This window comes from Physeter macrocephalus, chromosome 17 (assembly GCF_002837175.3).
Source record: "Physeter macrocephalus isolate SW-GA chromosome 17, ASM283717v5, whole genome shotgun sequence".
Lineage (NCBI taxonomy): Eukaryota > Metazoa > Chordata > Mammalia > Artiodactyla > Physeteridae > Physeter > Physeter macrocephalus.
This window is the reverse complement of record NC_041230.1, coordinates 52,020,671-52,048,406: the sequence shown is the minus strand read 5'-3', so window position 1 is coordinate 52,048,406 and position 27,736 is coordinate 52,020,671. Positions and strand designations below refer to the sequence as shown.

General features: G+C 53.2%; 1 protein-coding gene and 1 non-coding gene across 6 annotated transcripts; one reads left to right on the top strand and one right to left on the bottom strand.

Annotated features, from left to right (window-relative positions):
- Nucleotides 1-1,926: 1,926 nt before the first annotated feature.
- On the bottom strand, nucleotides 1,927-25,628 carry KLHL36 (kelch like family member 36). Of its 5 annotated transcripts, none has more exons than XM_028477835.2 (5): nucleotides 22,943-23,244; nucleotides 17,352-18,425; nucleotides 15,659-15,816; nucleotides 6,789-7,104; nucleotides 1,927-1,991 (listed from the first exon to the last, which is right to left on the bottom strand). In XM_028477835.2, exons 1-5 carry the CDS (start codon nucleotides 23,072-23,074, stop codon nucleotides 1,980-1,982), a joined length of 1,692 nt encoding a protein of 563 aa, XP_028333636.1. In that variant the 5' UTR covers nucleotides 23,075-23,244; the 3' UTR covers nucleotides 1,927-1,979. The 5 variants fall into 5 exon arrangements, with proteins under 5 accessions (XP_028333636.1, XP_023980819.1, XP_028333637.1 ...); XM_024125051.2 differs by lacking the exons at nucleotides 1,927-1,991; nucleotides 6,789-7,104 and adding exons at nucleotides 8,157-13,571; nucleotides 25,502-25,628 and having other exon boundaries at nucleotides 22,943-23,021; XM_028477836.2 differs by lacking the exons at nucleotides 1,927-1,991; nucleotides 6,789-7,104 and adding exons at nucleotides 8,157-13,571; nucleotides 20,145-20,278 and having other exon boundaries at nucleotides 22,943-23,009.
- A 1,125-nt stretch (nucleotides 25,629-26,753) lies between these two features.
- LOC112065238 (U6 spliceosomal RNA) lies at nucleotides 26,754-26,860 on the top strand. The gene has a single exon (XR_002891918.1). It is a non-coding gene; the product is annotated as a U6 spliceosomal RNA (small nuclear RNA).
- The last annotated feature ends 876 nt before the right edge of the window (nucleotides 26,861-27,736 follow it).

The window sequence follows — 27,736 nt, the reverse complement described above, 5'->3', positions numbered from 1 at the left end:
CCCCGAAAACGATTGGCGAGTTTGGGTTTTTCTGAGCAGGAGCTAGCCGTTCTCCTTGCTTAACCCTGCAATAAACCTTTCTCTGCTCCAAACTCAGGCATTTCAGTTTGTTTGGCCTCACTGTGTGTCGGACACACAAACTTGCGCTCGGTAACAGAACCTCTCTGATTGCTCTCAGTCTGATGGGAGAGAGAAACACAAACCAAGGGAATGACAGTTCTCCTCTAGAGGCATAGTGCCTTATTTTTTTCTCTGTTTGCATCAACACACCTTTGTGAACAGAGGTTAAGAACACACCTGTACTGACAACGCAGCATGCTGGCTAACATTGCCCCACTTCTGAGTTCCGTGCTCCAAGGCTTAAATTCCAGCTCTGCCCCCTCAACAAGAGATTTAATTTTTCTGTCTCTGTGCCTTCATCTCTAATCTCGTGATTTACAAGATGCATCTCCATCATGGAAGTGAAGAGACATCACATCCCAAGGGTTCTGCATGACGCCTGGTCCATGATAAGCATTTCATAAAGGGTAGACGTTACCATGATCATTCTGGGCCCTCCAAACAGACAAACATTTTCTGACTAACTGGCTTGTGACATGGATTGTTTCTTTCCAATTTAAGATGCTTTCTTTTCATGGAAGTTTAAAAAAATAATAAAACCGTAATTACCGTTTGTTAGGTAATTACTATGCTGCGCTTGCTCTATGAGTAAATTAAATAAAAGTGTTTTGCATATAAGATAGTGTTGCTGCTGTTAGCAGTGTGGATACATTCGTTACACAATGATTTTGAACTTAACTTCATGAGCAGATTCTGGGGAGGGTAGCCTCCCGGGAGAGGGGGAGGGGCACCCAACCACCTGTCCTCATTACCCCCATTAGGACCATGACCTCAAACAAATGGGATGAAGGGTCGGAGGCAGGAGATTGAGGCTCCGTCCTACTTGTGAGATGCCAGTTTGGTTTAATTCTTTCCAATCATGAAGGCAATGCAAGCTCAAAGTGTTAAAGAGAGTAAAGCAAAGTAGAAAGAAGAAAAACTCATTTCTCTTCAAAGGCAAACACTGTTGGCTTCTTGATGTATCACTTTCTTTTTTTTTTATAAATTTATTTATTTACTTATCTTTGGCTGTGGTGGGTCCTCCTTGCTGCGCGCGGGCTTTCTCCAGCTGCGGCGAGCGGGGGCTACTCTTCGTCGCGGTGCGCGGGCTTCTCATGGCGGTGGCTTCTCTCGTGGCGGAGCACGGGCTCTAGAGCGCAGGCTCAGTAGTTGTGGCGCACGGGCTTAGTTGCTCCGCGGCATGTGGGATCTTCCTGGACCAGGGCTCGAACCCGTGTCCCCTGCACTGGCAGGAGGATTCTTAATCTCTGCGCCACAAGGGAAGCCCTACTCATTTATTTTATAACAGCTTTATTGAGATATAGCTGACATACCATAAAATCCACACCTTTAAAGTTTTCCACCAGGTAGAAGTCAGAGCTTAAAGTCTAATGGGGACCGTTCCGTGTCCCTAGGTGGAAACATTAACTCCTCCGAGAACTTGGACCTCTAGACCCACAGAGCCAAAAATCGGAGGGATGAGAAGCACACCTCTTACAGGGTCGCTGGGAGTGGTACTGACCAGGACCAGATGTGCTTCTCCGTCCCTTGCTTCCAGGACCAATGTATTCTACCTTTTGGGGACACATCCTACTCTATTGGTAGTTAAGTTGAGGAGTAGATGGCATTTGGGGAGATAGTATGCCAGACTCTCAGGGAATCATCTCTAAGCTGGCACCTTGACTGTGCTTTCAGAAGACCTTTCTGTCATGTTATCATGCTGGAAGCTTCTGGTATAGGTGATAGGACCAGGAATCCTATGGCTATATGCTCACCTCCTTACCTCCTTTCCTATAAAATGCATCTTCTGGTCCCAGGGGACGTTATGTTGGATTCCACGTCAGCAGACCAAGCATTCTGTCGGCCATCAGATAGTGACGCTAGCAGAGATCCTTTGGACAGAAAAAGCAAACCTGTACCTGGATTATCATTAATTCCGGTCTAGATGAATTGCTGAGCCTTCCAGGGTAGAAGGGGTCCGATGTAACCAACTGGCCGCCAAGCGGTATGTGGGTCTCCTTGAGGGATGGTACCATATGTGGGGCTTGACACTGGTCTATGTTGGTGGCAGTGGCAACAGCTAGATGAGTCTTGGTAAATGGCGCCCATGCACAGCCTTCATCACTGTTGCCATGGCTACTCTGGTCATATGCCTGTTGTGTCAGTACTGGGGTGGCCTCTTCCATGGTGAATGCTCTCCAGTGAACATTGCATGTGATACAAAAACCTATACGCTTGGTTTTAGTCCTCTTTTTCTTCCAGGTCTCTGCCCAACCAGTGAAGCTATTTATCACAGTCTGTGAATCTATATAGATTCTTATCTCAGGTTACTTCTCTTTCCCGTAAAGCGGGTGACCAGCTGCGTCGGCAAAAGTCTCCCCCTGGAAGGAGTTCCCCTTGCTGAATTCTTTCAGAGTCTGGCTCATGTAGCGCGTTCCTTGAGTCTGTTCTTTTACGGGTGCCATGTTAGTCAGGGTTCTCCAGAGAAACAGAAAGAATGGGATGTGTATGTATATATAGAGAGAGACATTTATTTTAAGGTGTTGGCTCACACAGTTACGGGGGCTGGCAAGTCCAAAATCTGCAGGGTTAGCCAGCAGGCTGGAGACCCTGGGAAGAGCCAGTGCTGCAGTTCAAGTCTGAAGGCCGTCTGCTGGCAGAATTCCCTCTTGCTCTGGGGAGGTTGGTCTCTTTTTTTTTTTTTTTGGTCTCTGTGTCTTTAAGGCCTTCACCTGGTTGGATGAGGCCCACCCACGTAATGGAGGGCATTCTGCTTTACTCAAAGTCCACTGATTTAAATGTTAAAACACCTTCACAGGAACACTGAGGGTCACGTTTGACTAAATATCTGGGCACTGGGGCCCAGCCAAGTTGACACAAAATATTAACCATCACAGATGCATTAACCAGATCAAGATTCTAGATATGCAAAATTAAAAGCCAGACCTTAGGGCTTCCCTGGTGGCGCAGCGGTTGCGCGTCCGCCTGCCGATGCAGGGGAGCCGGGTTCGCGGTCTGGGAGGATCCCACGTGCCGCGGAGCGGCTGGGCCCGTGAGCCGTGGCCGCTGGGCCTGCGCGTCCGGAGCCTGTGCTCCGCAACGGGAGAGGCCATGGCGGAGGGAGGCCCGCATACCACAAAAAAAAAAAAAAAAAAAGCCAGACCTTAAAACACAGTAACCACATCAAGCCAATGTCCTCCATGGGGAATCCTAAAAAATCAGCTGACCATCTTCTTTGACACCTGTGTGGCCTCTTTCCAAGTGGGTGATGGGACAATCGTTGAATCTTTCACTGTCAGAATTGATGGGACACAGAAATCTTTTAGCTTCCTGTTCCCCAAGAGGCGTTATGATGACATAAAGTCTCTAAAGTTATTAACAGAGGAAAAAGCAGGGAAGGGGCCGGGGGCAAATAAGCTCGTGAAATCCTGGGTTAACTATAGTCAGGTTAAGTAACTTTTTTTTTTTTTTTGACTGTGCGGCTTGTGGGATCTTAGTACCCCGACCATGGATCGAACCCACGCCCTCAGCAGTGAAAGTGTGGAGTCCAAACCACTGGATCGCCAGGGAATTCCCAAGGTAGATGTCTTTAACGGGATTTTCAGAGGCTGTAATATACAAACGTGTAGCCTGATGTGAATCTCCAAGAGTGGGACTTCACCTCCACAGTCCCCCACACATTTCCTGACCAGAGCTCCTTCAGGCAGCTGCTTAGGGGACAAGGGTGATGCAGGTGACACCCTGAGGGACATCTCATCCCACAGTGTAAGGAACCGAGATATAAGAGAGAAAATGTCTTGTCCAGGTGGCACGTGACAGAGCCAAAGCTAAAACCCACATTCCTGGCACTTCCCCGCTGGTCTAGTGGTTAAGGCTCTGCCTTCCAATGCAGGCGGCATGGGTTCGATCCCCGGTCAGGGAACTAAGATCCCACATGCTGTGGGATGTGGCCAAAATCTTAAACAACAACAACAACAACAAACCCACAAAATACCCCACATTCGTGATGCACAGCCCCGTGCTCCAACCACGTCACAGAGGTGGGATCTAGCCCCCTTTCTGAAAGGAGGAGACACCAAGCACAGCCTTCTTCGAGGCAAATTCGTTACAAAGATCAGACTGGAATCCTGGTCTCTTGAATTTCAGCCTGGAACAAAAAAAGAAAGCCCGCAGCATTGGGGCACTTAGAAGTTCAGAGCTGCATACAGGAGCGATATATTTTTAGCGCCTTTAGGTGACCCCTGAGAAGATGAATCATCACTGTTGTGACATGCCTGGTAAAAGGATTCCATTGAGCCGAGCATGAAGTCCCAGAGCCAGCGGAAGCTGGAGACCATTCAAAGGGTTGGGCCACACCCCAGGGCTTCCTGCCTCCTCCCCTCCCCCCCCAGCAACAGGAAGTCCACAAATGACGTTCACTTTCCCTGGGATGCAGCAGGTGTGTGGCCCCTGCAGGGGTTTGCTCCAAGACCGCGACCGCGCCCGCGCCGCCGCCGGCCTTCTCAAGCCCAAAGCTTCAGCTACCCCTGGGCTGGGTTGTATTCAACCAGAGGGAAGCCCCATGGTTCAGGTTTGGCCAGCGCAAACCAGGCACAGCTGTCGGGGATCTGGCCGACTCGCAGCTCAGGAAAGCCTTTGGGTGCAGAAAGGAGACAACCCTCTACAGAGAGCAGCGATTCCCAACCGAGCGTGCGTGAGGCTCTCCAGGCGGGCCTGTGGAAAACACACGTCGCTGGGGCCCACCCCAGGAGCGGCTGAGTCAGCTGATCTGGGCTGGGGCCTGAGAATCTGCATTCCCAAACTCCCTGGGACGCAGGTGCCGCTGACCCAGGGACCACTGTTTGAGGACCTCCCTGCTCTAGGGCGCCCTCTGAAGGATGCCGCGAGGTCTGCACACACAGAACTGCTCCCTGGTGGGCCTGAAATCAACACCACCTCTATGCTTACCATTTTATCCCCAGTTTTAGAACCCAACTAGGGAGGTTTCTATCCTGGCGCTCAACCTGTAGCTATCTGGGAGACTAACGCAGGAAACTCAGAGAACGGGGTGAATTACTGCTTTCATATTTTAAACACATTTAATGAGATGTAATTCACATATCATACAACGCAACGACTTTTCATATAGTCACAGATGTGTGCAGCTACAACCATTGTCAATCCTAGGGCATTTTCATCACCACAGAAAGAAACCCATACCCTTTAGTTCCTGCACCCCTATCCTGTCTCATCTCCACCCCGGCCCTAAGCAAATACTAATCTACTTTCTGTTTCTAAATTTGCCTGTTCTGGCCGGTGCATATAAACAGAATCCTACGATACGTTGTCCTCGGTGCCTGGCTTCCTCAGCTCAGCATAATGTTTTCAAGGTTCATCCACACCATCACGGCAGCGCTTCATTCCTGTTCATGGCCAAGTGATATTCCACCATCTTGCTAGACCACATTTTGTTTATCCATTCACCCATTGTTGGGCTTTAATTCTTGCAGTGAATAGTTGATTGGTTTTTTGTTTAAATTCATAGAACTATATACACACACACAGAGTACATTTTACTGCAGGTTATTTTTAGAAAAAGCCCATCGGCGGGCGGCTTCTACCTCTTATCTCTTAGAACAGGGCTGCCTTGAGCCAGCAGGCGGGAACTCCTCAGCCTTCCCTGAGACCACTCTGTGGGAAAGGCCAGGGGTGCAGTTATAGGTCCCAGGTGAAGCCAGCCTTCCCCTCCAAAGCAGCCACACGAGCGAGGTTGTGATACCGAGGGACCCCGGCTAAAGCCACGTGGAACAGTAGCATATCTCCTAGTTGAGCCCCACACCAATTCCTGGCCTACAATATTGTAAAATATCATTCAGTTGTTTTGAACACCACCAATAGGGAGCTGGGACAGCTGGGGTGTGTTCCCACGGGGGTTTATCGGGGGAGCCTCTGCTCCCGGCCCCCAACACTGGAGCGGACGGCGGGGATGGCAGAGGCCTCCTGATGGGTCTCCTGCCTTCTGTCCCTTTTCCCCCTCCGCTGCTCAGACGCTCTGCGATTTGCCCCCAGCTCTCTCTCGTTCAGCGCCTTTTGTTCCCCTGACCTGCCATGTGAACTCCCCGTGCAGAGTTTGAAAGAAAAAAGCTTTGCTGCGATATAATTCACACACATAACATCTGCCCATCTAAGGGCACAGTTCGATGGGTTTCAGCGCGTTCTACCGCTATCCCTACCTGACGTGGGTTTGTTGGTCTGTTTCTCCCACTGGGATGGAAATCCTTGGGGAGGACGTCTTGCTGTCTGTTCACCACCGTATCCCCCCCCACCCCCCTCGGTGCCGGCCTGGTACAAAGCGGACACCTAGTGACCATGTGGCAGCTTTGTAAGCACACTCAGAGCCGTCAAGCTCCACGGAGGACGTAGGTAGGTCCTTGAGCCGATGGCCTTGGCCTCGGCCGACACGTGGTGTGGACCTCATCTGTAGGTGGACCTGAAGAGATGGGCTTGGGTCCTCACTCTCCCCTGCCCCAGACCCCTGCAGACTTGCCTGTCCTGCACCGACTGCCTCGCTGCTAATTCTGCGTTAGGGACAGCACCTGTGCCGGTGGTTGAGTGAAAGCTAACGGCTTCCCCTCGTTAGCCCCTCAGCTCACACATTTGCATCCCAGCAGGGCCTTCTGGGGACATAATATCTCACGCAGGGAACTTACATGGTGATCATTTTCAGGTAGTTGAAAGAGCTGGGTCTGAGCTGGCAGACTCGGGTTGAAATCCAGCTCCAGACGTAGCAGGCGCCTCTGGGATTCCGACACAGACGCTCTGCCCGCCTCTGATTCCACTACAGGGTGGGCCCCGCTGGCCTCCAGCTGACAGCATCCCCCTCCGTCACAGCCACACACGGTGCTTCTTTCTGCCCCAAGTCCTCCCAGACACTGAACAGCCAGCTCGGCGAGCAGAGCAGCCCCAGGGCGGAGGTGGTTAGGGCCTCTGGGAGCTCCCGCCCGCCTTCCTTGGGCAGAGGAGCACCTGGAGGGACCAGAGAGAGAGAGGGAGAGAGACCAGTGGGATGGGGCAGGGGCAGGGGCAGGGGCAGGAGGAGGGGCAGTGAGCCTCCAGGAGCCGCCACCTGGCCGGGACTGTGTGAGACCCGGGTGAGGGCTGCTTACCTGAGCCCAGGCAGCCGTCAGATTTGTCAGCAGACATAACTGATGCTATGGCTTTAAGCCACGGCGTGGTGGGGGCCTGCTACTCAGCCGTAGATAAAGCACCTGATTAGCAGCTTTTCCTCCTTCCTGGTCTCCCTGGGCTTCCTGGGAACATGAGGAGCTGCTCCGAGTCCTCATCTAAGGCTCTCTGTTCAAGAGGACCCGAACCAAGACGAATGCAGACCTGCCGGGGAGGTAAGGTAACTGCACTTGCGTGAGATAATTAGCTCGAGCTATGGGTGCTTCATCCGGAAAAGGGGAGGAGTATCGCTTCTAACCTAAGATTCTTCTGGAAATGAAAGAATCCAGGCGAATTTAGCATCTGGTGGCCAGGTGTCCCATTTGGGGCAGCTCACTGGCTCAGAGGCAAATTCGAATCCAGTTTCCAGGTGTGAAAACCTGAATTGCCAAATGCTAGGGGAAGAAACGCCCGAAGGTGACTGGGCTTGTCTGCTTGCTGGTGGCCCTGCAGGGAGCCAGCCATCTTCCTCTTCTTGGGCCCTAAGGGCAGTAAAGGGACTCTGTTCTTATAGAAATGTTATTGTATCTTTCTGATAAACATAACCCATTCTTTGTCTGTTTTTCTTTTCTTATCAAATTACCCCAATTGACACAAATTTAAGCAAATGGTTTCAGTTCCGGTCACAGGACTTGGGGCTGCAATCAAGGATCTGAATGAAATTCCTGGTAAAATACAGTAATTAGAAGCACAGGGAGAGCAGAATCGAAACGTCCCAGCCTGCAGCGACACTGAAAGGCAGTCTGGTTAATTTCCAAATTATATCTGGGCTCAACTTGCAAGGGGTTCTTTTTCATTTAAGCAGAGAAAAGAGGACTGAAGATTATTACAATAACCACACAAGACGAGGGATATAATTATAAAACAAGCCAGACCCTAGCAGGCAAATCATGTTTAATGTGTTTTGAGAATTGAATATTCTTTATGGAATTAAAAACAGAGGGGGGAAAAAATCAACGTGCAGAAAATTAATTAAAGAAGAGGTAAGACACAGAAAACCTTTGGGTGTCATACAACTACAAATACAAAAGCAACAAATTAAAAAAAGAGCACACACGTAATTACAGATTTCGGTAACATGAGTAGCCAGAACATACCCAATGAAGTATCAATACTTAATCATCAAAGATCTTACTCATTTTGCAAGGGGGCTGGTAGTGATGACGGATTTCAGATGATCCAAAAGACTTTTCCTTCCATCGTAAGCAAACCTGTACGGACGGCTCAAGTAACTCTGAAAAGTGGAGTTCCTTTTCTCCAAGAAAACTGACACGGGAGGGTTCTTCTCCTCCGCCCCCCTCTACCACCAAAATTTGTACATTCATTCAACTCTTTTAACTAAGGCAACCAAAAGACAATTTCTTGAGACCCCCAAACACCCTGCGAAGCCACAAACTCTACCCATGTAAAAAGGGAAAAAAAAAAAAAAAAAATGAACGACCTCCAAAACTAAGGGCAGTCACTCTGCAAAGTGCAGGATGGTTCACCGCTCCAGCTTTTGTGGGTTTCATGTTAAAATATCTCTTTAAAAGGAGGCATGGACGGGAGCGAATCAAGACCCAAGACCCAGCCACGCCCTGGGTTGAGGAACGACCCGTACCGGACAGGTGATATGTGGATCAGCCCTCAGGTATCTTTTCAACTCTGCACACTCTGCTGAGGTAGGACCTTTGGAAGAAATGCACAACATCTCAGGGCGTTAGAGTGTCCTCATCATAAAGCACTGCCCTTCTGCTCAGCCGGGGGGCCCAAGACAGTCACACGCCCCGGCCACGTGTGCCCTTACACAATTCAAGAGCTTGTATCAGATCGCAGCCACGGAGGAGAGTCGCAGCCACGGGAGGTGGGCGAGACCCTGGCGCTGACCCGGGGACGCCTGCTGTCTAGCGCAAGCTCGAGGGGTGGGGGGAGGTGGAGAACCCCCGGCAGGCAACTACAAAAGGTTATTAGCAAATGGTATCAAAAGGTATCAAAACATTTCAAAAAACTTTAAAAACTGCCAGGCTCGGCGGACACACGGGGCAGGCTCTCTAAGCACCCGGAGGGCTGCCCTACATTTCAGAGGTTTATCCCGGAGATGGGGACTCCGCCCCGTACCCTCTGAAGATGCTCAGGATCTCCACGGAGACAGCAAGGATGTCCACGCCACAGGGCTGGAACCGCCCCTCCAGGTCTGGGACCAGTGGTCTGAGATTCTAGCCAAAAGTTCTGAGAGCCAACAGCTAAGTGAGATGCTGGCAGAGCCACGTGCCACGGAGGACCAGGGTAAGAGGAGGAGGAGGCTGCTAAGTCTACAAGGGGGGTGGGGCGGCAGGGTGCTGTCCTTTCCCTTCCCCCAGGGCTGCAAATCACCCAAAGGTCACTCCTGGCTTAGGGGCCAGGCACTTTGAGCCACAGGTGAACTCACCTGAACTCAGAGTGGGACCTGGGAGGGACTCCACTCCCCTCTGGCATCTGGGTTCCCATCGCAAATTGAACACCCTTTAGGGTTGGCTTCTGGGGTTCCTATCATTCGGGTCGACTTATCATTCAGGGTCAAGGGGAGGGGCATTCAGAATATAAATACACACATGAGGTTTTCTGCTCATATCAAGATCTAGAAGGAGTCCTACCTGGTACTCTAGATTTCTAAAGCAGCAGGACGTTAAAAATACGAATTGAGCCATACACACAAGCAAGGGGCTAAGATAATCTCTGTGTATTTTAAACAGCAGAAAGACCACTGTAAGTAACGAGGATTCTTCAGCTTTTCTACTCTGCTTAAGCAAACAGGGTTCCAACTTGGGTGAGGAGCAAACTCAAAACCTACCACTAATACGAAGTTAAAACTCTGGTTCTTTAAAAGAGAAAAAAATCAGAACCTGAATAAAAAAGCCCACCAGGCTCATTCTGAAAGATCAAAGTAAGATGATCCAAGCATCCTCGAAGTTCTAGCAGAACAGCTCGGAGCGTTGAGTTTGACAAAATAATGGAAAAAGTTGCTGTTTCTGTCTCAACATGGCAGCCAGGAGAACCCAAGCCTTCATCACCATGCTCTGAAATCACACTATCGTGATTTTGCAGTTCTAACGGCCACCTGCATAAGTACATCCCCAAGCTCTGCCCACCTGGGTTAGAAACCATTTTCTTCCGATCTTAGCTGCGCTGCACAGCACGGTGATTTCCCTCTTAAAACCACAGACAGCAGAGACCTGCCACAGTCCTACCACTTTGCGCGCCCTCATCCAGGCAGGCGTTGCTCACAGGTCACGACGCTCCGCTCCACGGACCCCAGTGAACTCGAAAACCTTTCTCAGCGCGGTGGAGCCACTGCCAATTATCTGAAGTTGGTCTCCAGAAGGAAACTTCCTCGTCAGCCCTAGCTTTAACGGAACACTCACCGCCTCGCTCATGTTAGATTCTAAGGCGTGTAAATCATATACATCCTTCGCGGTGGCAAGGGAGACATCACGGAACAGTAGGCGCAGGACACGGTGTGTTAACCCACAAGGCACAAGAAAATCAGAACAGAGGCCAGCACCGCGCCCGCACCCTGGGACACGTCCTGGAAGTCAAAAATACAGCAACTGGCTTCGGCTACAAATTCGTGCCTGTCCGCTTCCCGAGGTCAAAGGCTCCCCCGCTCCCCAAAGCACGCGTGGTCGTCCCATGTGCTCAGCCCAAGCCGCCCCTGGACTCTGACTGAACGACCGCCTCTTCGCTCACGACCTGGGCTGAGGTGGGGAGAACAGAGCACAGGTGCTGTGCTTTCTAAAGGGTCTTCAGAGAGTGAAACCCTTCCTGGAACAGGAAGGGGGTAAGCCTATCCCCAAATTGGCAGTAGTTCTGCAAAACATGTTTCGAGGAGGGCTGGACCAGGTTTGAGGTAAAAGAAGGGTTTCGGGCTCGATGAAGTTTGGAAATGCTGGGTTGACGGAGGGTTAGCAGTTAATGCAGGACTCCTCAGAGCCTTTAATACACCTAAATGTTGTTTTAAAGAGCTCCAGGAAGATGGGCAGTTGTTTGGTTTGACTGTTTGTATGCCTTGCAGAACCTCTCAAGGGTTTGGAAGCCGTCAGCGACTTCCATAGGCAAGGAACCAGCTAAATATGCAGACAGGTCGCCCGTCTCACGAGAGGGGGGCAATCGTTTGGGTACCGAAGCTTTCAACTCCCAAGTGGCTCTCAGCTCTCCTGGTTACTAGAGAAAGAGGCCAATCAAAATCACAGTAAACCTTCGAGAGAAAGGAAAGGAAGTGTAGTAAAGAGGAACAAAGAAGGAAAAAAGAAGTTAACTGAGATTCTTATTCTAACAGCAGTGTTAACGGTAAGTCTCGAAGCGGTCTCGTCTCTGCAGTCAGATCTCTGCCACAGTATAGATCGCTAAGGCCTCCCTTGGCTCGTGATTAAAACCCACCCCAACGCCCATCGTCCTGGTGTGACACAGCGGCTTGGGCACGAGTCTGAAACTCTCCTTAAACGGCACACGCTACTGTTGCGAGTTCCGGTAACTGCGGGCCGGTCACGGATCTCATGAGGAGGTGCGGAAGCCACTTTCACAGCTTATACAGACTGAGAGCTTAACCCCTGGGAGGAGACCTGGCCGTTATTTCATCTGTCACTTAATGAAGGGGGAAAAGCTCATGACTCGTTAAAGAAATGTGCCCCCAGCAGAGAACTACTCGGCAGCTGACGGCCAGGACCAGGATCTGGCGCTGGAGCCGAGGGCGATGCTCGGACAACCTTCCCTCGTTGGGGATCCACGGGCCCTCGCTCACTCGTGTGGGAGCTTCCTGTGGCTTCTCAGAGCTGGAGTCCCAGAAAACAATGGCACATTCTGCGGGCTCCCTTTTTCTTTCCTGAGTGATAAATGGAGATCTGTGGGGCTCAGTACATCAGTAATCTGAGAAACAGCGGGTTCCAGAAAAAAGAAACAGTAAAAAGACGAGAGCACAAACCACAGACTAAGACGCCCTTTTTTACCTTTCTTCCGTGATTATCTGCCCCCTTTTAGAATTCGGGAAGACGACCAACCAGGAGAAACAGGCTTATTTAGAAGCAGCAGCCACCTGAGCGAGAAATCCCGGAGGGGAGACCTCCCCGGTGAGAAGTCCCACGGCCCGCCTGACTGCCGGCGAGCGGGTGGCTCTCTCTCGGTCACGCAGGCCCCCTCTTATGGCTCTCTGTGCTCCACCTGTAAAGACGCCCTGGCCAGTGATTTCCGAACATGGCCGACGCTCAGTCATTCCAGGCACCGGCTGAAGGAGTTTCCAGGCTCCCCTACACCACTCCTGGTACTTTCAGACTCGATAATTCTGAGGCGGGGCTCAGGAACCTGTTTTCTTCAAAGCTCAGCCAGGTTTGGGGAGGCGTGGACGAGGGAATCTGCCACGTCCCACCGCAGCCCTTCGTCTCACTAGGAAAACTTCTGCGTCACCCCTGCCCTGGCTGCTCTCTGCAGGACGGTCGTGGGGGGGCGTCACCCACGGGGGTTCGCAGTGTGGGAAGCAGCCCTGCACAGACACAGGGGTCGCTCCTGCCTGGGCCCCGCTTTAGTTATTCAAGCAAGATAATATGTCAAGTCACACAGAATATTTAATCGGTTACTGTGATATCATAGAAATACCAAGAATCATAAAAGTAAAAAAAGCTGCTAAGTTGTCGATAACGGTTCCGGGATTCTACCAAGTGGCTGCTGGTCTGCAGACGCGCCGTAGGCGGCGGCGGCGGCGGGGTCACTGGCCGCGGTCCTGGGGCCTCTTGCCCTTGCCCTTCTTCTTCTTGTCCTCCAGCCGCGGCTTCAGGGCGCACACGCAGGCGGACACGCCGGCGATGGCCTTGGGCAGGTCGGTGCCCTCGCTCCACTTGTCCTTCTCGCGGTCGTAGACCTGCACCGTCTTGGAGAAGGCCGTGTTCTCCCAGCTGTAGCCGCCCAGGATGTAGATGCGGCCCTCCCACACGGCCACCCCCGACTCGCTGTTGGCGTGCAGCAGTGGTGCCACGCGGGTCCACTGGTTGCACTGCGGGCTGTAGGCCTCCACGCCCAGCACGTCGAAGCGCTCCATGGACTCGAGGCTGTCGTCGCTGCCGCCGATGGAGTAGATGCTGTCCCCCAGGCTGCACATGCTGTGCCAGCCGCGCGCCGTGGTCATGGGCCGCCGTTCTTCCCACACGTCTGTCCGGTGGTCGTAGCACAGCAGGTTCTTGCGGTAGGGGCCGATCTGGTAGTCGTGGCCCCCCGAGATGTACACGAAGTCTTTGTAGATGGTGCCCGCGTGGCCGTACGTGAACCTGTGGAGAGACAGATGGATGGACGGACCGACAGAGACAGAGGGGGAGCTCAGTGCTGCACAGGCTGGGCCTCTGTGAGCCGGGGACCTGGCCTTCTCCTCAGCAAAATGGGGACAAGCTGCCCTCTGAGGGGGCGGTGAGGATGGGAGGGGGGCACAGACGGAGCAGGGCAGGTGACACACGGGCAGCTCTGCAGCCGGACCGCCTGGGCCAGAATCCCAGCTCTGCCCTGTCTCTGCCCCTCTGAGAAGCGGGCATCATCACAAGACTGCACCTGTCTCATGAGGGCTAGAAACGCCACGCTCCTGAGGCACACGTGTGGCCCTGGCCCCATCACACGTCAAGCAGGGCCCGCAGCAAAGTGCAGCTCCAATTACACGACAGTCTGGAAAAGTCAGCCCTAGAGGGACAGTAAATATCAGTGGCTGCCAGCGGTTCAGGGGAAGCAGGGAGGGATGAAAAGACGGAGCTCGAGGGCTTCTTCCGGCACTGGGACCGTTCCGTACGACACTGTAATCGTGGATACACACCATCATACACGTGTCAAAACCCGCAGAACGCACAACCCCGAGAGGGAGCCTAATGTAAACTAGAGAGCTTAGTTAATGCTAACGTATGGACTTTGGTGCATCAGCTGGAAATAATGTACCAGTTACGACTGCAACGGGGGAAGCTGGGTGCGCTTGGGAACCTCTGTACTTTCTGCTCTATTTTCTCTACACCTAAAATCGCTCTCAAAAATGAGATCTATAGAAAGACAACAAAGAAAATACCAACAGCAAACAAAGTGCACACAAAGGTGGAACCGAAAGGGAATGGCATCACGACGTTCAGGACGGTGATTCCTTAGCTGGAGGCGGGAAGCAAGCGGGTGGGAGAAGAGCACACGGGGCAAACGGGTCCCAGGCAGGTGGGCTACCGTTCAACGTCTTCGGCTCTTGGGTTGGGCTGTGGGTTCGTGGAGGTCTCATTATACAAATAGGTCAATGAATGAAAAAAACGTATGAGTAAACAAACGGAACAAACGTGGGGCATGCATGCCCTAATGACGGCAGCATCATGGATTATGTTTATTCCAACGCTGGACATCGACGGTCCACTTAGAAAAAATAACGATAGGCTTGTTGTCGCACTTAAGGTACACAAACCACCCCGGCTGGCCTAGAGGAAGTGACAGTGGCAGGTATCCTTATGTAGTTAAGCCTCACTTCTCCATCTGTAAAGTGGGATTGTACACAAGACCCGAACCTGGCAGCACACAGGTCTTGGTTCGCCTAGGACAGGGTCAGGGTTTACAGGGTTGAGCTCTCCGTTCACGGTCATTCGGGTTTGGGTAATCAGTTACATGCGTTATTACCCACCCCACTGGATCACTGCGGATATCAAGGGACTCATCACGTCAAGCACATGGCCCAGGCTGGCACGTGGTGATCAACAGCTACTATCATGATTGTCCAATCACCTTATCCACAGGTGTCCAGGTGTTACTTCATCGGCTTCTTGGAACCTTTACCTGAAGGTGGTAGTTACTGTGGGGTGGGGGATAGGGGCGGGGACTGGAGGAGCCGTGCAGCTTCTACTACAGGGAGCCGCTCAAATAAATGGCAGGCACCTCTGCTAAGCCCGTGACGGTAACAAATGCAGTGAATGGACACCTTGACAGGGTGGTACTGACATCACATCCCCTTTACAGATGAGGGAAAAGAGAGAGTGGGGGGTGAAGACACTTGCTGGAGTCAGGTGGAGGACAGAGAACCCTCACCCTCTGTTCTCCTCCCGCCCAAAGTCAGAGGGATTTGCAGTAAATCTCTCACTCTCTGAACTCAGCGCTCACTTCCCCGAAACTCCGGAAGTGAAGAGATTCAGAAACGGAGGGATGTTTGTCTCAGTGGCAGAGCTGACACTTGCGCTCCGACGGCCCAGAACAGGCACCCTGACAACCATGCCCTCTGCTCCCCACGCTGTTATTTACAAGCCAGGAGATTCTTCCTGGAACTGGAAGGCCAAAATATCCAGAAAGGAAGGTGGGCTCAACTGTAACCCCAAAGCCTCCACGTCCGTAGGGTCTGCCACAAAACCCCAATCACCTTGGCAAGCCGGCCACATAGGACCAGGAGTCGGTCTTGGGACTGTAGGTCTCTACCGACGAGAGCGCTCCATTCTCATTCCGGCCGCCGACGGCCACCAGCATGTCTTCGATGGAGGCCAAGTAGAAATCCACGCGGCGCTGGTTCATGGAGGCCACCTGCGGAGGCGAGACAGCTGTACCTTCCCTTCCCCAAACTCGGGTCAGCGCCAACATCCAGCACCGCATCCCCAAACAGGCTCCATGGAAGGCACGGCCCCGGAAGGTGAGGTGGTGGCCACGTGAGCCCGGGGAAGGGAGCCAAACTTGAAGAAAGGGGGGGCTCTGTAGGCGGGATTTCTCAGAGCCCCCAGGACCCTCGAGACCTCGTGAATCCCCAAGAGGGGGATGGAGAATTCACTTCCCCAAACCTGTCTGGCCACGTGGCCGACCTTGTGGACTGGAATTCTGCAGCACACACAGGTCAGAACTGCTGATGTAGTGGTTTCCTGAAATAAAAGTTCATCTTTCCCCTCACCCCCCACAATCAGATATTTTAAAAATTAATGCTGACTGTCATCCGTGCTCATGGGCAGAGTGGTGCTCCACAGAAAATGAGCAATGGGAGACCCAAGTTTTTTTCTTTCTTTTTTAGATCATCCAAGCAGAACACACGGATGAACACGGTCCCGCAGGAGAGCGTGTCAGGCTGCCACCGCTATGAAGGTTTGAAGGACGGGCTTCAAAGCTGGGAGCCTCCTTCTAGCGCAAGTGCAGGACTTAACACCTTGGTTTTAGAGTTTTGAGAATAAAATCAAAAGGTCTCCCAAGTCCCTTCTGAGCCTTGAGCCCAGAAAAGCACCGAGTTAAGTAAGAAGACTGAGGTGTGAGTATAAAGACTGAGAAAGACTTTCACGGGTGGCCCTCTGGTTCTTGGGAGGAAAGGAGCACGTGTGCCAATCAACGTGAGCTACAACCACCGGCCCTGGAAGGTCAGCATGCCCCCACCCGTTTCCAGAGGGAGAAGCTGAAATTTGGAGCGGGCAAGGAACCGGTCTGAAACCCCTAGCTACGATTTAGCCAAGGTGGGGCGCGAACCTGGGTCTGACATGAAGACCCAGGCCTGTCCCGGAATCAGCTGCCACACCTGCCGAAGGGCCACGGCTCCTACCAGGTGTGAGCCTTCGTGGCCTCCTTGACGAGCTCCAAACCTGTCCCAAAGAGGAGCTCAGCGGAGACTCTGAGACACGGGGAGGGTGTCAGACCTCTGGGTCAATCTCCCAGACCGCTGTCATCCAGGATGGCAGCCACTAGCCTCCTGTGGCCATCGACACTCAGATGTAAATTAGCGAAAATGAAATAAAGTGGAAAACTCAGTTCTTCAGTCCCACGGGCCACGTTTCAAGTGCTCAACTGCCACACGTGGCTGGCGGCTACCGTATCGGATGGCGCGGATGAAGGACGGGTCTGTCGGTGGAGAAAGTCCTACTGCACGGCGATGCTCTGGACACCGTCGCTGCAGAAGGTGGCCGGTCAGCCCTCACCGCCCCCAACCAGGGGAGGGGAATGATGTGGCCTGTCACTTTATCGTCACACCTCGTTCAGAAGCAGGGTGGTGGTCAAGGCCCGAGAGAAGGGGGTGGGGGCAGTCAAGGCTAAGGTTAAGGAGATCAAAAGTCCTCAAGAGTAAAGAAATAATCTGGCTTTAATCTCACCTTGATCCACTGTTTACAGCGGGGGTCATACCTATAAAGAAGATTGGATGCCGCATCCCCTCCGTTGTCCCGCGAGAAGCTGCCGCCAGCGATGAAGATGAACCCCCCCAGCACGGCGACGCAGTGGTGGCTCCGCCGGGCCGGCAGGGGCGTCTCCTTGACCCACTGCTCGCTCTGGGCGTCCAGGTAGCAGGTGTCGTCGCTGAGCTCCAGACACCGCTCGGAGACCTCGCCGCCCACAAACAGCAGGCACTCCTGGGTGGTGCGGAGGGCCGTGCGCTTGGTCTGCATGACCGGCTGCGCCGCCAGGCTGTTGTGGTAGCGCACGGCCTCCTCGATGAAGCCCTCGCAGTTGGCCTCGCGGGGCAGCAGGGAGCACACGGCCGGCTTGACGCGGTGCAGCAGGTCGTTCTTGGGGATGAGCGGGAAGTGGATGTTCTCCAGCACCTGGTAGGCGTGGGCCTCGCGCTCGGGCTGCTGCGTCAGCCACTGCAGGGCGGCCTGCAGCAGGTCGTGCTCGCACTCCCGCTGCACCTCGCTGCTGCCCAGGTAGGCGCACAGCTTCTGCATGGAGATGTTCTGCAGGAAGTCGGGCGTGAAGGACAGCGTGCCGAAGCGGCGGAGGATGAAGCCGTCGATGAAGGCGTCCAGCCGCTTGAGGCTGTAGATGGAGGCCAGCTCCTGCAGGTACAGGTAGTTGTCCTCGCTCACCTCCTGCTCCAGGTACTCGCAGCAGAAGTCCACCACCGTCCAGATCTGCAGCAGGTGGGCCGTCTCCAGGACGTAGTCGATGTTGCCGCCGTCCAGCGCCAGCTCCCCGCCGTACAGGAAGTCCACCACTGCCTTGAGCCCAATGTAGGAGGCGCCGACCAGCTCCACCTCCTTCTGGAAGGCCTCGCGCATGCCGAGGGTGAACATGGAGTTGAAGTAGTCGCTGCACACGGCCAGCAGGTTGCGGTGGGCTGGCACGCGCTGCTCGTCGGCCACCAGGACCACGTCGCAGAAGAGGCCGCGCAGGCGCTGCTCGTTCAGCCGCTGAAGCACTGTGCTCGAGTGGTCGGCCCAGCGGTACACCTGCGGTGGCGGTGGAGAGCGCATGTCAGGAGGGGAGGGGGCCGCCAACCCGCCCCCACACCGCAGGGGCCCGCCCAGCCAGCGCTACGCGACCAGCACTGACATACAGTGCAACGAGAGAGAACAGGAAACAAGGTGTCAGAGCGCCTCGCAGAAAATCAGGGTGTTTCCCTGTATGTGCGCATATGTACTTGTACATTTCCTTTCTTCCCTTCTTTACAAATAAAAATTTTAACTCAATCTTTCTTTTTCCCTTTGTTTCGTTTTCCCTCTCTCCTCCTCCTTTGTAAACAGAATTCCCCAAAGTTTCCTTCCTTCTCTCCTTCCCTGTCTCTCTTTCCTTCTTAGTGTGTGTGGGTCATGGCACATAGGTTCGAAAACGCTGTCCTATCGGGAGGGTGAAGTTGCCTGGGGTGTAGCCTCTCAAGTCGGACCGAAGCTGGTGGAACCCCAGCTCCACTGCTCTGCAGCTGAGTGATCTGGGTGAGTCACGAGGAGCCTCTGAGCCTCAGCTCCTGGTCTCACAAGTGAAGGTGAGCCTCGGCTCCTGGTCTCACCCAGGTTTGGTGCGGGGGAGGGGTCATGAGACGGAACATGGCACAGAGCTGGCCCGAGAAGAGCGGGAGCAAAGTCAGCAGCTGTGACCGTCAGTTCCCACAGAGTCACCGTGCCGACAGTGATGCCACGGAGACCAGCCCAGGGAGGTAGAGGGTCCCAGAGACTCTGCAATACATCCAGACTAACGTGCTCCGTGGAATCCTACTTTCAGAAACACGGCTTCAACAGTCATTGCCAGAAAATGTATGTAAATTGCAGGAACGCTGTCTTTTCCCGGGAGCTGTATGTGCCGCAGACCGCGCTGTGCGCTCGCCTGCACTCCCATTTGAGCATCACAGGAACCCTCCAACGGAACGTCACTTATAACCCCTTATTCCAGATGAGGAAAAGTGAGGTTCGCAGAGACTAAGAAACCTGCCCCAGGTCCCACAGGGACTGAGGGTCAGGGCTGGGATTTCAACCTAGGTCTGATCCCAGAGCCCGAACCTTTAATCACCACGCTACGCTGGAATTAACGCATCAATTAACATGAAGGGTTAATCGGAATTCATTCAATAAATTCAGGTTGGTGGACAATGCTTGACTGTTATCTGCCTGCCCTGGGCTTTTGAAGATGCAGAGAAAAATCAGACCCAGACAACGGTTTCTAAACCCTGGAAGAACTAATTAGGATATTTCACACTGCTTTATTTATTCCCTATAAAAACAACAAGAAAATTCAACATACGGAAAAACAGACCATTCAGAAATATCAACGAGGGAGCAGGGCGATTCAGGGCCGTTTGGGGGAAGGGGCGGGGCGGGGCGGGCGTTAAGCCCGAGGGGAAGTGGTGGTGGAAAGGAAGACAGGTGGGTGAGGGCTCAGCAGGTGTGAGCAGCTGGGTGACTGGTGCACAGGTCCTTCTGGGTTACTTCTCAACATGTGTCCTACGGCAGGGGGGTGGTTTTTTCTTCCCTTCCAAATCTGCTCCGTACCGCCTCCGATGCATTAGTAATTGGGGCACTTTATTTCCCGTGGTTCTTCCCCGTGCGGCCAATTCCCACATCAATCGCTCTGGCTGCGCAACAGTCTCGGGCAATGTCCTCGCATTCTGAGGGTACCAAACAGACGTTCCCTAAAGCTTCCTTCCCTTCCAAGTTTACAGAGCCAGGCTCTCCTACCTTACATTACAGGATGGTTTCTTGTAGGTCCATACACAGATATCTCCGTCTATTCTGGTTATTCAGGGAGAGAGCCAGGCTGGCCTGGTCTGGGCTTCAACACATACTGGCTTGGGGCCCCTCTTGGGTGCGGACTGAAGGAAGGAAATGAAAAAGGCACGACAGCGGCAAGCTACCGAGTGACAGTGAAGGCTAGTGTCCTCGAGAAGCACGTGAAGGGCATCGGGTGGGCTGTCAGCCCACCCCGGGCTCCTGGCTGTTTCCAAGCTGGTGGGGGTGCCGGAATCACCCCGCTTAAATAGGGGCACACACGCCCCCAGGCTACGGTGTGAAAAGGGAAACAGCCCTGGGGAGGGGCAGGGACTGGGGAGAGCCCCGGATGACAGCTACCAGGGGAGCCACCTGCTGCAGTGAGCCAGGCCAGGGGTGACGGCGGCCGCTGTTTCTACAGCTGGGTCTCCAGGCTCAGTAGGCACGTTTAATTCTTTACCTGGGTCTTGACTACAGCCCGTTTCTGGTTATTTAGTACAGAAGCAGAGACCAGAACTAAAAACAGACAAACGTGACTTCCCAACGTTAAACAGGCATCAGTAACTGAGTTGCAACATTTCACATAATTTAGAAACTCGGACCTGCAACATTCTCCAGCGGTACTGGCCCTGTTCATTCCTCTGTTTCTTACTTTAGCACCTTGATCAGGTGAAGAAACTCAGGATCTAACACTGGGCAGAAAGCAGGTACGGGGAATCTTATATTAAAAAAGAACTCAGGGAGTTCCCTGGCGGTCCAGTGGTTAGGACTCCGTGATTCTACTATAGGGGGCATGGGTTCGACCTCCGGTCGGGGAACTAAGATCCTGCAAGCTGCGCGTCACGGCCAGATAAATAAATAAACTAACTAACTAAATAAAAAATTAAAAAATAAAAAAGAATTCAGCATCAAAGTGGATCAACGCGTTTTAGAGCAGATACGTGAACAGCAGCAGCCACACAACGGACGACTCCACCGCTGTGAGACGGGCACCATCTACCACCACATGCAGCAACCAGGGTGAACCTCAGAAGCACGTGACAAGAGTAAGGAGCCAGGCAGCCAGGGGTCCCACCCCGACTCCACCGATATAAGTTCAAGGGCAGGCAAAACTGCAGGGCTGGAAGCTGGGCGGGTGGCTGTCTTGATCGTAGGGGCCGGAAGGGTTTGGTAATGTTCTCTAACTGGGTGTGCCGAATGTCGAGAAAATCAAGGGTACAGTATGATTTGGGCACTTTTTAAATATAAAGAGTTAGGAACATAAATACAACGCACCAAGGGACAGAGAAGCCTATTCCTAAAAGCTTCAATTCAGAGAGAGACAAGCTCAGAACCTGGCCTGAAGGGACAAAGATTTCTAGTGCTGTCGAACTTAGAAAGCCACGCTGTCTCTGCGGCCAAGCTCCCAGACAAAGCCCCTCTGAGTCAGCAGCAAGACCCTTCTGGGGTTTCGCAGCAGACAAAGCCGGGCTTTGGCAAGACTCTTCTCAGTCAACTCAAATGGAAATAGGAGAGCATTTCTCAGGAGGACCAACCTCCCCGGAAAGTTACACCCCGTTTTTCTTTTTTACACATCTGTCGAACCTCGTTCCGTCTTCTTCTCCTCTTATCTATAGGCTGCTCCCAACTCCCTTTATCTAAAATGGTATTTCTTCGTCTGTTTTTCAGTCTGCTTTTAAGATATTTTTTTCCTAACAGCTCGCCATGTCATTTTAACACATAATATATATCCTATATATCTGTGCGTGTATTATATGTATAGCTTTATACTTTAAAAGAGTAAAATTCTTCCCAGACCCCTAAGAACCCATTTCATCTCCTTGTGAGCAATATCAGCCCCATGGAGAATGCATGATCTAAGGTAAACATGACATTTAATCTTCAAAAAAGGACACTTTTAAAGAATTCCCTGGCGGTCCAGCGGTTAGGACTCTGCACTTTCGCTGCCGAGGGCCAGGGTTCAATGCCTGGTCGGGGAACTAAGATCCCACAAGCTGCGGTGCGGCCGAAAAAGTAAATAAAAAATAAAAAAGAAAGAAAGAAAAGGGTGTTATTAATATTCATAAAGAGACAGGTGTAAATTGGGACTGTCTCACCAACTGGTCCCCCAAACCTTATCTATCTACAGCAGCTGTGGGGAAAGGGGCCGCTCCAAGTCACCTGAGGAGTTTGCTAAAGGAACAGATTTGCAGGTCCTGCCCTGAGATTTTAATTTAGCAGGTCTGGGGTGGGGCCGGGCATATGCACTTCTCATGAGACACCTGCCCCCTCCCCGTCTCCCAGGGTGAGTCTGATGTAGTCAGTGGGCCACAGGTAGGTAGCCTCGCCATGGAGAACCCACCCTCACCGGCTCCTAGGGTCTCAGAAGGTCACGTCCGGGGGAGACTCTGAGCCCTTAACATCCAGGTATACAAAGTGTTGCCCCCACTATAAGGCTGGGGACTGGCTTCTCCATGGACACAGCCTTGGAGTTTTTGAGCCCCAAGTGGAAACAGAAATCCCACGGCGTCCACCCTGTCCTGTAGATGCCAGGTGTGGGATAAGCCAGTCAAGGTGTGTTTCTAACGTCCCTCGCACCCCCCAACCCCTGCTCTTTCTGATTGTATGATTCTTCCACTCCTTGCCTGTGCCACCTCTAGTCATTGTTAAGGAGATTAACACCAACACCAAGAACAAAAAATCAGTCTGTGCGATAAGAATGAGCTCATTAGAAAAATCTCACGCTTCTTTGGCAATTTGCACAGGTGGTGAGCGACCCATTCACAGACCTTTGAGGATTCGCTGATCTTGTACGGCCGAGACACTCGCGTCTGCCGGCTTCCCTCCATCATAAACAAGATCGCAGCCCTACGACAAGAACAGGACTTCTGAGCGTGTGGTAATAACTCGAGGTCATTCATGAATCGCAGGCTCTGCTGGCAGGTATCAGTGACAGCAAGAGCGAAACAGTCACATGGAGGAAAGAGGGAGAAAAAACTGTACTACAAAGAACTCCCTTACTCTGAGAGCTGGAAAAATCAGAGGGTTAGAATCAGACAGAACATTTAATAAGTGTTCCTTTTTCACCTAAAATCCGAAAACATCATGTCTTTTAGCCCACCTCCTACAAGTACCTACCTTTGGATGCTTGAGCTGAATTAGGCCTTTTTGAGAGATCAAGATTATAATGACTACAGTTATCATTTCAGAACCCAGACTATGACCCTGGAACCAAGTTGACATGTGCTATCTCATTAAACTCCCACAACTATTTGGCCAGGCTGATGTCACTTAACCCATATTATCGATGAGGATACTGAGCTCAAGGTCACAAAGCTAGTGAATGGCTGGGAATCAAACCTGAGTCTGTCCAGCTTCAAAACTGGACAGACATGGGCCCTTCACTGGGATGCCTGGTTGAATGTGGCCTAATCTTTAAGAATCTCATACTTTTAAAATTTCATGAAGTTAAGGATATGATGCAGTGATGACTACCAAGTATAAAATACGTTCTAGACACAGGCACTGTCTTAAGTGTTTTCTGTGTCTCACTGATTTAATCCCCACAACAAGCCCACCAGGCCAGCACTATTATTATCCTCAGTTTATAAAGGAAGAAGCTGATGGCAGTGAGGGGAAGTCGCTTGCCCAGAATCACACACAGGAAGAAGCAGACCTAAGGAGGCTTTCCTGCTCTCAATCCCTGGGCTATTTCACTTGACCATTAAAAAAATGCCCACAGGCAGGAAACCTCTGCAGGGGGAGCCCATGCCCCGGCTGGAACATGCAGGATAAACTTGAACAAGCAAGTTAACCTCTGTAGACTTCATGGTTGAATCTATGGACTGGGCTGGTGTATCAGGGGATGTTAAGGTTTCTTCCAGCTCTGAAAAGTCAAGCAACCCATTAACAGCTCAGAGCCAGGCTTTGGGGGACCTCGGGGGATGGGGGGCACACAGAGGAAGGATTAAGCTAGCAATATGGGCACAAGTCACATACTGGGACTGAGGGTTTAAGGAGGAATTCCTCCGCCTGCCAGCGGAGTTGAAAAGAGTCAATTTGTTACCTACTGAACACACAGCCTTTGCTAATAAAGCACAACGTGACAAGGAGTCAGCTCTGTGTCAAGATAATCAGGGACACACAGAGGGGGCTCCAGCGCTCCCACGGAGGGTGGGGGGGCAAATCCAGGCACAGTCCACCCTGCCAGCTCCCTGGGGGGAAGGAAGGGACAACTCGATTCCTCTCGACAAACTAGCAACTTCGTGACAAAGACCAGCTGTCCCCACCGCTGTCCTTTCTGTCTGCTCCTAGGACGCTGGGGGGCTCAGAGCGGGAAGAGAAGGACACCAGCATCCATCCTACTGTTCACCTCTGACTTCCTTGTTTCACCTCCACCCTCTGAGACAGGTGCCACCATCGTTTCTGACACCCAGGCTCAGGTGGCCGTGCGGCCCCGCCCAAGGTCACACAGCAGACAGTCTGCACCACCGCAGGCAGCCAGCCAGGGCTCACGTCTGCCTTCAGTGCTAAGAGCTTTCTTTTCTAGGCCAAGATTTCTAGAGAGAGTATCCCCTTGCGGAGGCTCCCTTTTGTCTGCGGGAAAGTGGTCTGGGGCTCATTGCTACAGGAGTGTGGGTATCAGCTGCCTCCTGTGCTTTCTGCAAGCAGGTGAGGGGTCAAGGCCACACGCAGGGACGGTGGCGATCCCCAGTGAGGCGTAAAAGGTCTTTTAGTAAACACGGGAACCGAGGCCGCGTCTCCGGACGGGAGGGTCCCCAGGGAGCCTCCTCTCCCGGCTCCTTCCCCGGGTTTCGACCCTGAACGTGCCCGACCGCAGCGCTCGGGGGAACAGTGTCGTGGAGGTGGACGCGGACGCCCGCCGGCACCCACCCGTCCCGGGTCTCGCCGGCAGGGTCTCCGGGGACGCCGCTGTCGCTCGCTCGGACCCAGCACCCCCTGGCGGAACCGCCAGCACAACGGCCGCCCGGGCGGGCTCGAGCCGACTGCGAGGAGGCGGAGCTGGGCTGCGCCCGGGGCTGCGCCCGCGGCGGAACGCGGAGACGGTCCCTCACCTGGGCCGCGCGGGCCGGCCGCACAGGCCGCACCTGTCTCACCTGCGGGGGCGGCGGCCCCCTTCCACCCCCCACCCCGGCCCCACGGCGGCCCCTCCGCTCGCCCCCGGCCCCGCGGTCAGCCCCCCGAGCACAAAGAGATCCCGGGGGCGGTACCGGGTCGCAGCTCGCGGGGCCGGGGACCCTCCCGAGGCAGGCCCGCCCCCCGCCCCGGCCCCCGGACGGCGCGCGGCTCTCGGCCCGGGCAGGAGCGGGGCGCGCGCGGAGGCCCACCTGGGAGGGCGCGCTACGGGCGCGGCGCGGGGATCCCGAGCGGCAGGGCCGGGCGGGCGGGGCGGCGGGGCCCGGGCGTCGGAGCCCCTGGGCCAGCCGGGTGCGCGGCCATGGCTCCGCCAGGAAGTGCGAGGCCGAGGGCGGAGGCGCGCGCGGCCAATGGCGGCGGCCGGGAGGGGGTGGGCTCCGGCGGCGCGGGGGCGGGGCCTGCCCAGGCGGGCGGGGCCTGTGCAGGGGGCGCGGGGGGCGCGGCGTCCTCGCCCCGCCTCGCCCCTGTGTACCCCCGGCCGCCGCACTCGCTTGCGGCCCAGGCGGGCCACTCACAGTCACGCACCGCGAAATGCCTACTGGGTGTCGCCCGCCGTCTTAGGCGCGGGGACACGGCGTGGAGGGACAGGCATGGTCCCGGGCCTGGGGGACCGGAGTGCTGGGAGGGGCCATCGCGGTGGCACCTTCGCACCCTCACCTCCTTCCAGCCTTAGCTTGGTCGGCCTCTGCGTTCACCCTACGGTGAGGCCTTCTCTGACCCCGTGATTAAAGTCACCATCCCTCTCTCCTCACCCCGTTTCCAGCTTTCCGCTTCACTTAGCTTTTACCACCGTCTAATCTTCTGAATCATTTCCTTGTTCGTTTGACTTATTGTCTCTTGCCCCCACTAGAAACCCTCCAGGGCAAGGTTTACTGTCGGTTTTATTCCTGGCTGGGCCCCCAGGGCTGGCACCTAGTAGCCGCTCAATAAATTTTCTTTTTCGAGGAATGAAAGAGTTTAACCATCACGGATCTATCCTTGTCAAACTGATGCTACAGCCTGGATAAACCTTGAAAACACTATGCTAAGTGAAAGAAGTCAGACACAGGACACATATTGTATGAGTCCATTTATATGAAGTGTCCAGAACTGGCAAGTCCATAGAGACAGAAAGATTAGTGTTTACCCAGGGCTAACCAGCTGGGGGGAAATGGAGTAGGTGGCTGTTAAGAGATTTTGGTGGGGGAGGGTGATAAAAATGTTCTGAAATTAGGTGGTATTGATGATTGCACAACTCTGAATATACAAAAAAAACATTGAAATGTACAATACAAAAGGGTGAATTTGGGATTTCCCTGGCGGTCCAGTGGTTAGGACGTGGCGTTTTCACTGCTGTGGCCTGGGTTCAATCCCTGGTCAAGGAACTAAGATCCTACAAGCCGCGCGGCGCCGCCAGAACCAAAAAAAAATTTATGGTATGAGCTGTATCTCAGTAAAGCTGTTGTGCTCGCTTCGGCAGCACATATACTAAAATTGGAACGATACAGAAAATATTAGCATGGTACCTGCGCAAGGATGACACGCAAATTCGTGAAGCGTTCCATATTTTTGTATGGCTGATTCACTTTGATATAAAGCAGAAACTAACACACCATTGTAGACCAATTATACTCCAATAAAGATGTTAAAAGAGGGGCTTCCTTGGTGGCGCAGTGGTTGAGAGTCCGCCTGCCGATGCAGGGGACACAGGCTCGTGCCCCGGTCCGGGAAGATCCCACATGCCGCCGAGTGGCTAGGCCCATGAGCCATGGCCGCTGAGCCTGTGCGTCCGGAGCCTGTGCTCTGCAACCGGAGATGCCACAACAGTGAGAGGCCTGCGTACCAAAAAAAAAAAAAAAAAGATGTTTAAAAAAATAAATAAAGCTGTTACAAAAGCAAAACCAAACAAAAAAACTTCTCTCTGTCCTTGTTTTTCTATTCCCTGCCTTCTCTGGGAAGGATTGAGAGCGTCTTTTTTTTTTTTTTTTAAATAAAGAATGCTCTCTTCGTGGTACAGGGAAGTACCTTTTTCTTTTTTAAAAAAAATATATTTATTTATTTTTGGCTGCATTGGATCTTTGTTGCTGCGCGTGGGCTTTCTCCAGTTGCTGCGAGCGGGGGCTACTCTTTGTTGTGGGGCGCGGGCTTCTCACTCTGGTGGCTTCTCTTGTTGGTGAGCACGGGCTCTAGGCGCACAGGCTTCAGTAGCTGCGGCACGCGGGCTCAGTAGTTGTGGTTCGCGGGCTCCAGAGCGCAGGCTCAGTAATTGTGGCGCATGGGCTTAGCTGCTCCGCGGCATGTGGGATCTTCCCAGACCAGGGCTCGAACCTGTGTCCCCTGCATTGGAAGGCTGATTGTTAACCACTGCGCCACCAGGGAAGCCCTCAGGTATCTCTTTAAAGCCTTACTTGCCCATCTTTTACCCCTCCTTGACCCCTTCCCACCCC